At 61.1% G+C, this 12,830-nt stretch overlaps 1 protein-coding gene across 1 annotated transcript; it reads right to left on the reverse strand.

The window, feature by feature from the left end:
* Positions 1–171: 171 nt before the first annotated feature.
* On the reverse strand, positions 172–11,037 carry FIBCD1 (fibrinogen C domain containing 1). The gene is made up of 7 exons (XM_042830963.1): positions 10,666–11,037; positions 6,215–6,691; positions 5,296–5,455; positions 4,487–4,623; positions 1,267–1,363; positions 639–818; positions 172–431 (listed from the first exon to the last, which is right to left on the reverse strand). Exons 1-7 carry the CDS (start codon positions 11,035–11,037, stop codon positions 172–174), a joined length of 1,683 nt encoding a protein of 560 aa, XP_042686897.1.
* Positions 11,038–12,830: the final 1,793 nt, after the last annotated feature.

Below are 12,830 nucleotides of genomic sequence, written 5' to 3' on the forward strand. Positions count from 1 at the left end.
CCCATCCCAGTGGGGAGCAGAGGGCATGGGGTCAGGACAAAGCCATCGCCCCCAGTGGAGAGATGCTCCCACGGGACCCCAGGGCAGGATGGTGGCATGGGGTGCACCAGGAAGAGAGGAACCACGGGGCAGTGGGAAGGGCAGGGGTCAGGGAGGGGCTCGGTCCATCCGCTAATTCTCCTCCCGGACGGGCCGGATCTTCATCTCAGTGAACTTGAGGGAGTACTGCCAGCCGGTCCAGGAGGACCACTCGATGCCATCGGCGTAGGAGCTGTGGTGGCCCTTGAGGTACTGCCCGTTGAGGTTGGAGGTGTGGCAGTTGCGGTACCACCAGGCGCCGTGGTAGAACGCCGCGCAGTTGTTCTCTGAGTGGTCGTTATCCAGGTCCTTGGTGGTGAACTTCATCCCGTTGTGCTTCAGGAAGGAATCTCCTGCCGCAGGTAAAGGAGCCGTGAAGGGCCCTCCCCACCCCTATCCCTGCCCTCGGGGTGGCTTCCAAAGCCCCGTGCACCTCAATGGAGCTTCTTGGTGCCTTATAGGGCGCTCGGGCTCATCGCTACTCAACCACAGCCACCCTCCAGCTTCCAGCTCTCAGTGGATGCTCCGGGGATGGGATTTGGTCCCCTGAGGGGCCCTACCTGCCGTCCCCGAGTAGTCAGCGATGGAGATGGGGTACCCGTCCTCCTCGGGGTCAACAGAGAAGAGCCCCACACCAAAGCTGCCGTAGTGTGCGAAGGCGGTGCCGTTGTCGAAGTCCTCCAGGTCAACGCGCAGCTCGTAGCTGCCCTGCACCGTCAGCACGTGGATCCGCTTCAGCCCTACATGGAGTGGGGTGAGTAGGGCACAGGGGGGTCCCTGGGATGCACTGATCCCCACTTCCAGCCCTCGCTGCCCTGGCCAAGGACACGTGTGCAGCCCATGTGCAAATGGCAGCACCGCTCGCCTGCCTACCGATGACCCTTGCAGTCGCCCTGAACTCCCTGTGGCTGCCTGACCACGGCATGCAAGACACAGGTACTGGCTCAGCCATTGGGGTGCATTGGTTCAGTCACTGGGTGCACTGTTCTGGCCATTGGGTGCATTGCTTTGGCTATTTGGGTGTGCTGGCCCAACCACTGGGTGCCTTGGCTCAGCCATTGGGGGCCTTGGCTCAGCCATTGGGTGCACTGCTTTGGTCACTGTGTGCATTGGCTTGGCCATCAGGGTGCCTTGGTTTGACCATTGGAGTGCATTGGTTCACTTGTTTGCAAAGGACACCCCACGCACCTAACCAGTGCTCTCCTGTCAGCTTCCCAAAGCCGTCCCGGTAGGCTTCCCAACCACGGAAGAAGTTCACAGAGCCGTCCTCCCGTCGCTGGAACACCTGGGAAGACACAGGGGAAGGCAGGGCAGCTCCGGGCTCAACCCAGCTGTTCTCTCCTCCCCTTTCCCCTCGCTCTGTTCATCAGCATCTCACGCCCTGTATGTTTTGTCCTCTTTTATCTTTAGTTTGGAGTTTGATTTATTGACAACGATCCAGAAATGCTGCTCCCCGTCTGACCATTCGAACGTAATTAAGCTTCCAGCCCTGGATTAATTGCATTAAACTTGGCCGCTCCAACCTGCCTGGAGGAGAACGGAGCCGGCGAGATGGTCCCGGAGCGCTGCGCTCCTACGGCTGCGATGCTCAGAGCCGGCAGGGAGGCAGCGCTGTGTGCTGGGCCACCTCCCCGAGCTGCCCCTGACCTTGGAAGCACCCATATGTGTTGTTTTTCCCATTGCCCATCCGTGGGACACCCAGCGCCCGGCTGCTTTGGGGCCGGGTGTGATGGGGCCGGGCGCTGGTCCAGCGCCGATCCTGCTGTACTTACCTTCTAGAATTAGAGCCTTAATTTTAATCCCTGCACTGAGCGCTTGAGAAGCTGCTGCTAAGCCCATTTAAAGGGGCTTTCGGTGGGTGAGGGGGCGGCGGGGCTGGCTGGGAGCCCCGAGCTGATCTCCCCACGCCGTGCCGCGCAGGGAAGGCGGCAGCGGTGATGCTGAGGCTCTCTCATTTAATCGGCTTTGACTCGAGGTTGTAAATAGGCCAATTGCTCGGGAAAGCGCACGGGACACATCTTCATTAGCCGAGCCCCGGCGCGGCGCGGCGATTACCGAGCTGTCGGCAGCTTTGGGCTGGGATCGGCACCTCAGGGACCCCGCGTGCCCCACGGTCCCCACGTTTGGCTGCAGGAGTCCCACAGAACCCCGCACCCTGCGCTGGGAAAGCTGCACCCCGAGTTTGTGTGCGGTCCCTCCTCGTGCTTCACATTGCGGACGGGGAAGGGAAGCGATGGGTTTTGGTGAGCGGGCTCTGAGGGTCCGCAGAGGGACGCACGAGGGGAAGTGGGGCCAGGGCTGCAGGTGAGGGGAGCTGGGAAGCGGGGCCGGCTGTGCTCACAGCACGGGCTGCTCGTTCCTTCCCTCCTCATGAAATATGCATCGCCCCCTCTTAAGCAAAAAGGATTTCCTTCCCCGCTTTAAAGCTTAGGCTGAAATATTCATCGCCCCGGCTCGCTGCCTGGCTGCTCAGCAGAGCGGGGCAGGAGGCACTGGGAAGGCACAGAACCGGGAAAGTGGACAAAATGAAGAAAAAAAGGAGGAGTGCCACCTTCCTTTGGGGTCAGCGTCCCCACCGCACCGCTCCTCGCGGGGCGGAGATGCTGAGGCGCAGCCTGGCAGTGATGAAACAGCGCTGAGAGTTTGCAAAGAGCCCGGCACACGAAGCAGCGTCTTCAGGCGATAGGAAGGCCGTGCTGCCGCCCTCCGTCACACCGTTATTGCTTTAATAAAGCGCCAGGAGCGGAGGGTCGGGGAGTGGGGGGGGGGGGGGGGAGAAAGAGGGAAGGAAGGAATATCAGCGTGCTGCCCCGTGCTGCGAGGCGGTCAGCCCCGGGTGAGCTGCAATTAACGGCAGCGCAGAGGCGATGCAGATGCTCCCGTGGGCTGGGAGCAGAGAGCTGGCTGGGGATGGGTGGCCCTGCAGCTGGGAATGGACCCCATCTCCTGCCACAGCTCTTGCAGCTGAAGGCTTAGCTCAGCAGCTCCCGAGCCCAAATGGATTCAGCTGCTTCCACCCACTTCCCCACATGCAAATAAGCCCAAATGTCAGAAGTACGGCTCCAGAGGAGGAGGGGAGGGGAGGGAAATTTCCCAGGCTCTGTACCACAGCATCTTTACCTGGAGCCTGTGGGCCCCGATGTGCACCAGCACCACGGATGGGTGAGCCCCCCTTCCCACAGCCTATGGGGATGTCTGGGAGCCGGGTTGGGCCGTGCCATGAGGCAGGGGGTGGCAGAGTGCAGGATGCTCTGACCCGTAATGCTGGGATGCAACATAGGCTTTGGTCCTTTGACCCCCATCAAGGCTGGAGCTCACGGTGTGCATTTGCTCCCTTTGCACCCTTCTGGCCCTGCTGGAGCCTTCCCAGCTGCAGCAGCTTTAAATAAACCTCTGAGTGTCTGGCTAATCACCTTGGGCTGCTCTTCAGGCAGCTCCTGAGTGTGTGGCTGGGGGAGGCAGTGCATGGGATTTGCAAGGACCCTCTACACCCTGGGAACTGTAGTGTCCCCTCTTTGTCTTCTCTGACCCCCAGGATGTGGGGTTGCTGTGCTGTGCCTTGGTTTCCCCAGTGCGAACCCAATGTTCAGGTCTGCTTGGGTGGGCTCTGGGTAGAGCGAGCCTGAAGGCTCATCAGCCCCTGGAAGGCAATGGGGGGGAGGGGAAGGGGGGCTAAGCTGCCTCCTGGCACCGCTCAAAGCTGCTTAAGGGAAGCAGATCGTGGGGATTTATTTCCTAGAGCGCCCAGCTGGAGGGGTGCTGGACCATGTCCTCGTGGAGAGGCCGCCTGTCACCCCTATTCACCACCCTGGGGTCTCTGCTTGGTGCTCAACATCCCCCAGGCTGGGGGCACTCAATGGAACGTGAGGGGTGGCTGCATCCCCCTGTCGCCCTCTGCTGCATTACTGTGATTACGGGGCTGTCGCAGCCATGGCACAAAGCGAAACGGACAGGGAGAGTTAATCAGCACAGCAGCAGAGGTGCCCCCGGGCACCCCTTCGTTAGTGGTGCACAAATGAGCTGGGGTGGGTGATGCTATGGGGGGGGGGGAGGGAGGGTGTGAGTGCACGGAGCTTTTCTTTGTGCTTCCATAAAAAAGGGGAGGAAAGAGATGGTCACCACTCAGTTGTGCCCTCTATGTTGGGCTGAGGGATGTTGGGTGTGATGGAGGCCAGGGGGTGTCAATGGCCCCAGACCAGCACCTGGCTCTGTGCTGTAGGGGTCCCTTTGTCCCCATTGCCATGAAATACGAGTTCCAACCATGGCACAACCCAACAGCCCAACCCCAAGCTCCAGCTTGCTGAACCCTCGCCAGGTCCCTGCTTGCAGCCAAGCCCCATCCCCATGACACATCGAGTGACATCTCCCACCCACAGCCCCCATATCCCAGCCTGGGGACATCGCTCACCGTCCAGCCGCCCCCGTCGGTCGTCATGTCGCAGTAGACCTGGAAGCCCGAGGGGTAATGTGTGGGGAAGATGGAGTAAATCCCATCCTCTTGCTGTCCGCTCACATAGATGTCAAAGCAGTCCCGGGGCCGGGAGCCTGCAGCATGACACAGGGATGGGGTGGGATGAGAGGAAGGCTGGTTAATTAATGATCTAATTTCAAGGCTTGCCATTTCTTCAGGCTCCCAACCTCGCTGCTTTGCTCTTTCCCTTCCTTTCCCTCCAGGGATTGGGTTGAGTGGTGCTGGGAGGGACGCAGGGACCGTCCCCGTGTCCCTGTGGGGTGGTTGGGGCAGGATGGACCCCAGCAGAGCAGGGGGCTGATGGCTGGAGGTGGCCATGGGCACAGTGCTGGTGGCTCCAGGGCAGCTTACTCAGCCCCATCTCAGCACAGCAATGATGAATGTGACTGCTCCCGGTGCTGCACAGTGTGCCCGCAGTGCTTGCATCCAAATAGAGGAGAAGGGTCACTTCTGGCTTTGCTTCTCCTTCATGGATGCTAGGAGCAAGCAGAAGTAATGTGGATTTTGTGGTGGCTGCATGGGCCGTTTGATGGGGGGCTGGGGGCTGCATGGCGAGAGACCCATTTTGTGGGCACGTCTCCCTCCTGCCTCTTCTCCCTCTACCATATCCATTGTCTTTGCAGGCTGCTTTCCCCATCCCAACTGCCTTCTCCCTCCCCTTTTGGCCGGTAGAGAGCTGGGAGATGCCCTATGGCTCATCCCTCCCCATGGCACACCCTCCCCAGGGCCGGGGTTTCATCTCTCACCATTGGAGCAGCCACGAGGCCGTGCTCCCCGTGCTGGGGCTCGCTGCAGGTCAGCCTTGAGCCGGGGCCGGACGCCGCCACGCTCCTTCTGCAGCGTGTCCAGCACATCACTGACTGAGCTCACCAGCCTGGCCATGTTGGTCTGGCTCTCTGAGAGGAGCTGCAGGAGGGGGACATGTGATGGGTTGGGGTTAAATGGAACTTCAGACCTTCTTGTCTCCAAGGAAGTGGCAAATCCATCCCCATGCATGCTCTGCCCGCTCCCAGTTTTCAAACAGCTGTAGGAGCAATTTTCCCAGCCAGGATACGAGGTGGGGACACAGAACCGTGGCAGAGCCCACACGGTATTTTGGGTGATGTTTTTCCCCTGGGTCTGCTCCCAGATGATGTCCAATGCATCACTGCATTGGAAGCTAGAGCTCCTGAGCTCAGCCTGCGGGCAGCTGGGGACAAGGAGCAGCCGGGACATGGGGACTTTGGGAGGAGCTGCGTCCTAAGGCTCTGCCTTCCCCCGAGGTGACCCGGCTGGGAGAGCTCTGTGAGGTGAGGGCAGGCGGGAGCAGAGCAGTGGTGCTGGGAGTGGAGTGGAGAAGGGACGTCGCGGAGCTCAGCATCCAGCCATGCTCTGGATCTCACTGTGATGCCCAACAGAACCTCCCCGGCTTACCCTGGTAAGGTTTTGCTGGGTTTGGGGTGGTGAACGAGGCAGAGGAGTTATTTGTGAGCAGGGTTCCAGGTTGAGCAGGGAAGGGACATCCCCCACCGTGTGGTCTAGGGCACAGACACCCCAAACAGCTACCCCCCAGCCCTTGGGCATGGAGCTGAACTTGTTCTAGCTCCAAACCCCACCAACCCCCAACCACAGCTTTTCCCTGCATAAAGAACAGGATCCATGCCTTGGGGACATGAGGACACCCACCTGGATGAGCCTGCCCTGCTCGCTCTGCAGGGCGCTGAGCTCCTGCCCCATAGCACTGTGCCCCTTCTTGAGGCCATCGCAGTCAGCTCGCAGTTGCGCTGCGTGCGTCACCAGCTTGGCCACCTCGTCGGCCACACCAAGCAGCAGGGCCTTCTGCTGGCCCTTGGTGGCCTTGGCCTCAGCATCGTGCTCGGCGAGGGCGCGCAGCAGGGAGCCCTGCAGCCCCTCCAGGCGCCCGACGCTGCCCGCCGGGTCGGGGCAGTTGGGATCTATGAAGATGTTGATGCGGGAGCTGTCGGCTTTCTCGATGGTCACCAACGCTTTGGCCTCCTCGGGGTTGGTGCTGATGACTGGCGGAGGCTCGGTGACGGGTGTGTGGTAGTGGTTCATGAAGAGGATGGCCCCTGTCACTGTCACTGCCAAGAGGACGGCCACCGAGAGCAGGACGGTGCACAGCACGTAGCCACAGCTCATCCTCTGGGGACACAGAGAGAGGGGATGTCGGGACCCATCACCATGAGGGGCCATCAGAACCCATTCAAGGTGCCACTGGGACCCGTCTACATGGACTCATCACCACGAGGTGCCACCGGGACCCATCCAGATGGACCCATCACCATGAGGGGCCATTAGGACCCATCCAGACAGACCCACCCCAGAGCCCTTCCACCAAGAGGTGGGTTCAGATCCTCACAGGGACTGGGATCAGCTGTGGCAATGGGATGGAGAAGTGAAGCCCACCCCCCAAGGACTTCTGCCCACAGGATGGAGCAAAGAGAAGTGGAAGCAGAGATGCCCATCGCAAAAGCAAAGTGCTGTAGTCCCTGTGTGGAGCCTGGAGGGTGGCTTTGTCTTCATGCCCTCATGTAGGGCAGACCCCAAAACTATGCCAGAACATAAACCTTGTGCCCAGGGGGCTCTGGAGAGGTCAGGATGTGGGGTTTTGGGGGTAACATTCTGCATGGGCTAGGTTTGCTCCTCTGCTCTAGCTCTGGCAATGAGGGAGGTCACACTGCACCCTGGCTTAGTGCTGCAGGACGGAGCGTGGGGACAGCAGGGAAACCTGTGGTTCCAACAGGGCATGGGTGAGCTCAGCCAGCAAAGCTGCTGAAGCCGCCTGGGAGCCACGGGTGTGAAATAATAATAAGAGGGTGAGCAGAGCAGCATGTGACCATCTGTATGTTTTATTGAAGGCATAATGCTCAGGGAGAGCAGCACCAGCCCCAGGAGATGTAGGTGGGCTCCCCACTGCCCTGGGAATGTGAGAATGCAGGGAGGGAAAGGGAGAATCCCCGTGCTGTGCCCCGCAGTGTGGACAGCAGGGAAAGCAAAGGGAGAGAGAGGGATGTTCCCAGAGGTGTGGGGAAGCTGGAGCCACGCTGAGCAGCAATGGGGATTGCTCCCAGCGGGGCTTTTCCCTGCTCTACGATCCTATCCCAATGTGACCCAATGGAGGAGCGACTGCTCCCAGGCTCAGCTTGCAGGAGCTGCTCAGGGTGCAGTGAGTGCCATTCTTGCAAAGCCATCAGCACGGAGGGTGTGAGCTGCCACCCGCCCATCAGCTCCGGCCCCCTCTCATCACACCTGCGGGACACGGGCGGTGATTTTCCCCTGACCCCGGTGCAGCTGTCACAGGGAATCGCAGCGCTGCCAGAAAGCCGCCTATTTGGAGAGACAAAGACTACTTTCTTCGGGAATGAGGAGAAAATTGCTGCATCTGCAAAGATTTCCCAAGCCCTGTCCCCTCCCGTGCACATCTATCTGGAGTGACACCTTCCTTCAAGCACCCTTCATTCACGCTCCCGCAACCATTTGCATTAAGGTGACCACGGCTGCGGCAGCGGGGGATGTGGGGATGGAACGGCTGCCCCGCACAGCCCGAGGGCTGCTCTGCCTTTTTTCACGTGGTGCTCAGCCCCAGGGCAGCCCTCCCCACAGGATGGAGCAGTGGCAGAAGGAAGCAGAGACGCATATCACTGGCAGCCCTATGGGGACAGCTGGGACCCCGCGAGCACAGATGCAGAAGGACAGGACGGCTGCTGGGAAGGGGGAAACGTCGAGTTATTTGAGATCTAAGCAGGGAACGCTGCTGGTTTCCAGCCTTCCAGCCCCGACATTGTTATCTTCCTGCCATTGCTGGGTGCAGGAGTGAGGGGACGACCCCTCTGCCAACACGCACCCCTGTCTGCAGCTGTGAGATGCTGAGTGGTGACAGCCTTCCCCGTCCCCCAGCGCTGTGCTGGCGGGTTGTGTTACCTGGCAACCTGCGGTGGGAGAGGAGGGAAACTCCTCCGGCAGCACCTGGAGCATTCTGAGCTGGGGCTGGGGTCTCTCATTGCCCCCTGCTCAGCAAAACTGTGCCCAGCATCCAGCATGGAGCCCTGCCAGCACCGCGTTCCTTGGAGCTCTGGGGCTTTCTTCTGCCCATTGCACGGCCTTGAGCTCACAGATTTTCTTGCTTTTGAGCAGCCATAGGTCATCCCTCTGCTGACAAACCCTGCTGTTCTCTTTGCCAGCAGGCCAATGTCCCCACATTGCTTCTTCCCAAGAAGTGAGCAGAGCTTTTCCTGCAAACTTGCTCATGGTGCTGGGGCCGAGAGGGATGCAGCAATGCAAAACCCAGCACAAGTCCTGACTGGGTGCAGGATGCCAGGAATTCTAGTGGCCTCTGATCTGACATCTGCTGGCAGCAGTGCCAGGCTGAACTGCTGCCTATTGCCGAGGCCAAGCCCAGATCTCTGTTTGCACAGAGAGCACAGAGACAGAGCAGGAACCAAGGATGCTGCTCCTACTCACTGTTCCTACACTCAGGGGACCTGAGCTGTGTGGTGTGAGCTGCCCACGGGCTCTGTGCATCCTGGGACTGGGGGTGCCATCATCACCCCACCATGCATCCCATCCTCTTTGGCCCCCAGGAACACGAGCAGCCATGTGGGTGCAGAAGCAGCAACTCCAGTATGGAGAGCCAGAGCAGAGCCAGAGAGAGGAAGGCTGCTTGTCCCCAGGCAGGTGGAGCAGAGTTGGAACCAAGAACAGAGAATGGTGGTGGGAGAGGCTGCGCCGAGCCGTGGGGATGCTCTGCAAGGAGGAGGTGTCCTTTATTCCAGCCAAAGGCACGGCTCTTTGTAACTCGGCAGGGCCGCTGGGATAGCTCCATGCCACGGGATGGGGCAGCCCCAGGGCTCTCCCCACGAGCTGCGTGCCAGCCAGGGATGAAGCAGGACCCCGGTTGCGCTCCTTGCAGCCCATCCATCCCTCTTCCTACCGGGTTCATCTGGCTCCAGAGGAGCCCAGCCAGAGGACAGCAAGGGCCAGTCCATCCCACGGCTTGCTCACTGTGCATCCCAGCTGCTCTGCCCCTTCTCCGCTGGGCTGATGCAGCTCTGTTCCAGTTCCTCTCCACCTGCTCTCCTGCCCAGCTCTGCACCCTACCCGTCCCAGCTCCTCTTCTCGTTCCCAGGCACGGACGCGGCACAGCCGAGCTGCATCCCTCCGCCTGCTCTCCCCAGAGCTCCTACAGCACAGCACAGCGCGGTGCAGCGCGGCGCAGAGCGCACACGGGGACAGGCTTCCATTGGAGCCTCCGGGAGCTGGAAGCAAACTCTGTTCCCTCTGCAAAGACGTGCAGGAACAAGCAGCTCCGTGCTGCGACGCCCAGCCCCGAATGCACTTCCCTCACCAAAGAGAAGAGGGAAAACGAAACGATGGACACGGGGATGAGCGCGTTCCTGCTGGGGATCCCCTGTCCTCAGCAGCGGGTGCAGATGGTAGCCGGGAGACGGAGCTGAAAACAGGGAGATTCTATCCCTCAGCTCGCAGGCTCGGTCGGGAGCAGCTCCTTCGCCTTCTCCCACGTTCCCACGTCTCTCACCCGCGCTCCGTGCCTGTCCTCCTCCCCCCAGCAGGTGCGAGGCAGCCCCACGTCCCAGCCACGCTCCCCTACCTGCCGCCTGCGCGCCGCGGATCCACGTTCGGATGCCGCCCGCACCCCAATGGCTCCGGCTGGAGGAGATGGCACACGTGCAGCCGCCCTGCTAAAGCCTCCGACACACGCACCGCTGCCCCAGCGCGACGCCGGCCTCTGCCCAAAACCCAGCCGGCGTTTGGCTGTGGCAGGTTGGGAAGCGGAGGAGATAAGGAAGGCAGCTGGCTGAGGCTGCAGCGCGCGGCCAGGACTCGCAATCCCCTCTAAGAGGTGATTTAAGCAGTTAAAATGTGCGGCAGTCCATTCGAGCCGGGTGTGAGCGTTCACCCGCTGCCAGCCCAACGCTCAGCCCTTGCGCCGGAGGGGGGTGCGGGAATCAACACGGAGCCGGGGGATGCGGGATGCAGCGGGCGGGGACTCGGAGCGGTGCCCGAGGGATGCTGCCGGTGCCGGGGGGGCCGCTCACCCCCGGGTGGAAGTTACCGTGGGGTGGGGGAGGGACAAGCGTGGGACCCCCGGCCCGTACCTGCGGTTTCTCCTGCTGCCCGTCCTCAAGTTGCGAGGCTCCTCCCATGGTTTTCCAGCGTTCGTTCCCCATCGCGCCGCCAACTTCGGCCCGAAGTCCCCGAGCCCCCGCCCCAGCGCGCCCCGCGCCCCGCACTCCTCGCCGGGAGGGAGGAACGGGCGGCGGCGGCGGCGGAGGGAAAGGAGGGAGAGGAGGAGGAGGAGGAGGACACGGGCACGGACGTGGGGCTGGGCCCTCCCTCCCTCCCCGCCAGCCCCGCCCGCCCCGCCCGCCCCGCCCCCCCCCCCTCCGACCGCGGGTAGGGGCAGAGGGTGAGGTGAGCGTCGCCCCCAAACTCCCCCCGAAATCCTCGTCGGCTCCCCCCGTTGACATAACAACCCCCCCTCTCCATCCCATCCTCAGCAGCTCCATCCGCTCTGGATTCATTCCGGAATCACTCCGATTTTGCTCCGGTTTCACTCCGGATCCACTCCAGATCCAGATGTGCCGGCATAGCTGGAGGAGCCGCAGCAGGTAAGGCGATTTGGGGTTGTTCGTTCACCCCATCTCCACGGCCACAATCCTGGGGGCAGCACTTCTTGTTCAGGGGGCTCAGCACCACTGTGTCCCTCGGGTGGGTTTGCCCTTAGTGGCTGGAGGGATCTGGGCAGGGCAGGGGGGCTCTGGGGTCGGCCCCCCCAGCTGGAAAACATTGGAAACATTGGCCCAGGCCTTAATGCTAAGGGTTAGCGAAAGTGATGGGTGGTAAAACCCACAGTGCTGTCCTGGAGGGGCACCAGCAGGACCCCCCCCATGTGGATGTGCCCACCATTGCCACCGAGTGAGGCGTTTTGCCCAAATCCCACCGTTTCCAGCCCAAAGGAGCAGTGCCCGCCTGATTTACCGCCACCGCTCCGAGCTGGGATGTGGTTTTTCTTTCCCATCCCTTTGCGGCACCTCCCTTAAATCTTTCATCCGCCGCATGTCTGACCTGCAGGCAGGAGCTGCTGAGAGGTTCAGAGAGCATCCTGAGCACAGCAGCGGGGGGAGGATGGAGCCTCATCTGCCAAGAAACCACTGGAGAACCCTCCAGGAGGGGTACAGGGGAACGGAGCTCTGCGGTGTGCGCATGGTACCAAACGTTGGCTGTCTGCTGGCCAGGTGCACCTCCCAGCTTTGGCTCTGGTGATGCCGTGTGGACATACAGGGTGATGCTGATGGCCAGCAGCCCAGCTCCTTCCAGTGGATGAGACCGTCCAACTCATTCCACCCGTGGCAGTCTGTGCCGTTCTGGCAGCGTGAGGCCCCAGGCATCAGGGGGCTGCTTGAGCTGAACTCCAAACAATAAAAACTTATCATTAAAAAGAAATGTATCTTGGCTTCACGCGGCCTGGCAGCGCGGGGAGGAGTGATTCAGTGGCTTGTCAGCCCTCGGTGTTAGGCACGCTGTGCTGAGCAACTGGACACTCTCCAAGTCCAGCAACTCATTTTCCGCAGATGGAGCCAGGACCGCGCAGTTTAATTTGCAATCCAACATACCTTGACATAACCCTCAGCATCATCATGGGTGCTGCCATGAGATGGGAGGAGACACTCGGGGAGCAATGCCATGCAGCCCTGCTGTGCCCGGGGTGCATCCCCATAGGGTGCCCACTGGGGATGTGGGTGCAGGATTGGTGGCTCTGCATGCTTTGGGGGCTTCGAGTGATGCTCAAGGTGAGCCCTCCCCGTACACATGGCTTGGGCTCATTGCTGACTCACAACATGCTGTGTTGCCTCATGTCACCCACCATGAAGACACAGGAGGGGGTACCCCCAGATGACTGAGCCCTGCTGGCAGCATTGCTCCCATGCGTGGCTTTTGCAGGGCATGGTGACATCGGCCCCAGAGCCCAGGGCTGTGCCACATGGGATCAGGTGCCCGGGGAGCACCCCAGGGCTGGGAGCGTGGTGGGATGGGGAAGGGCTCCTCCTGGCAGCCCAACGCAAATCGATCCTGCAAGCGTGGCATGATTCATGTTTCAGGCTATGGCCTGAGGGCAAAAACTGGAGAAATGTTTGATGTGAGGCTGTGGGTCCTGTTGGGAGCTGCGGCTCTGCCCGCCCTGAACAGGCTCTGCCCTCATTGCTTGAGGGTGCCGGGCTGGGCCTGGGGCAAAAAATGACTAAAGCAACTTGGGATTAGA

Source organism: Centrocercus urophasianus, unplaced genomic scaffold (genome assembly GCF_019232065.1).
Source record: "Centrocercus urophasianus isolate 14NV4802_14NV808 unplaced genomic scaffold, USGS_Curo_1.0 seq_34, whole genome shotgun sequence".
Taxonomy (NCBI): Eukaryota; Metazoa; Chordata; class Aves; order Galliformes; family Phasianidae; genus Centrocercus; species Centrocercus urophasianus.

Bases quoted from the DNA above. Each gene is read 5' to 3' on its own strand.
- FIBCD1 (XM_042830963.1), bottom strand. From the start codon at position 11,037: ATGTCAACGGGGGGAGCCGACGAGGATTTCGGGGGGAGTTTGGGGGCG. The intron at 1,364-4,486 runs GTGAGCGATGTC...GTGTCTTCCCAG, and splicing joins CCGACGGGGGCGGCTGGACG to GTGTTCCAGCGACGGGAGGA. The intron at 432-638 runs GTAGGGCCCCTC...TACCTGCGGCAG, and splicing joins TGACTACTCGGGGACGGCAG to GAGATTCCTTCCTGAAGCAC.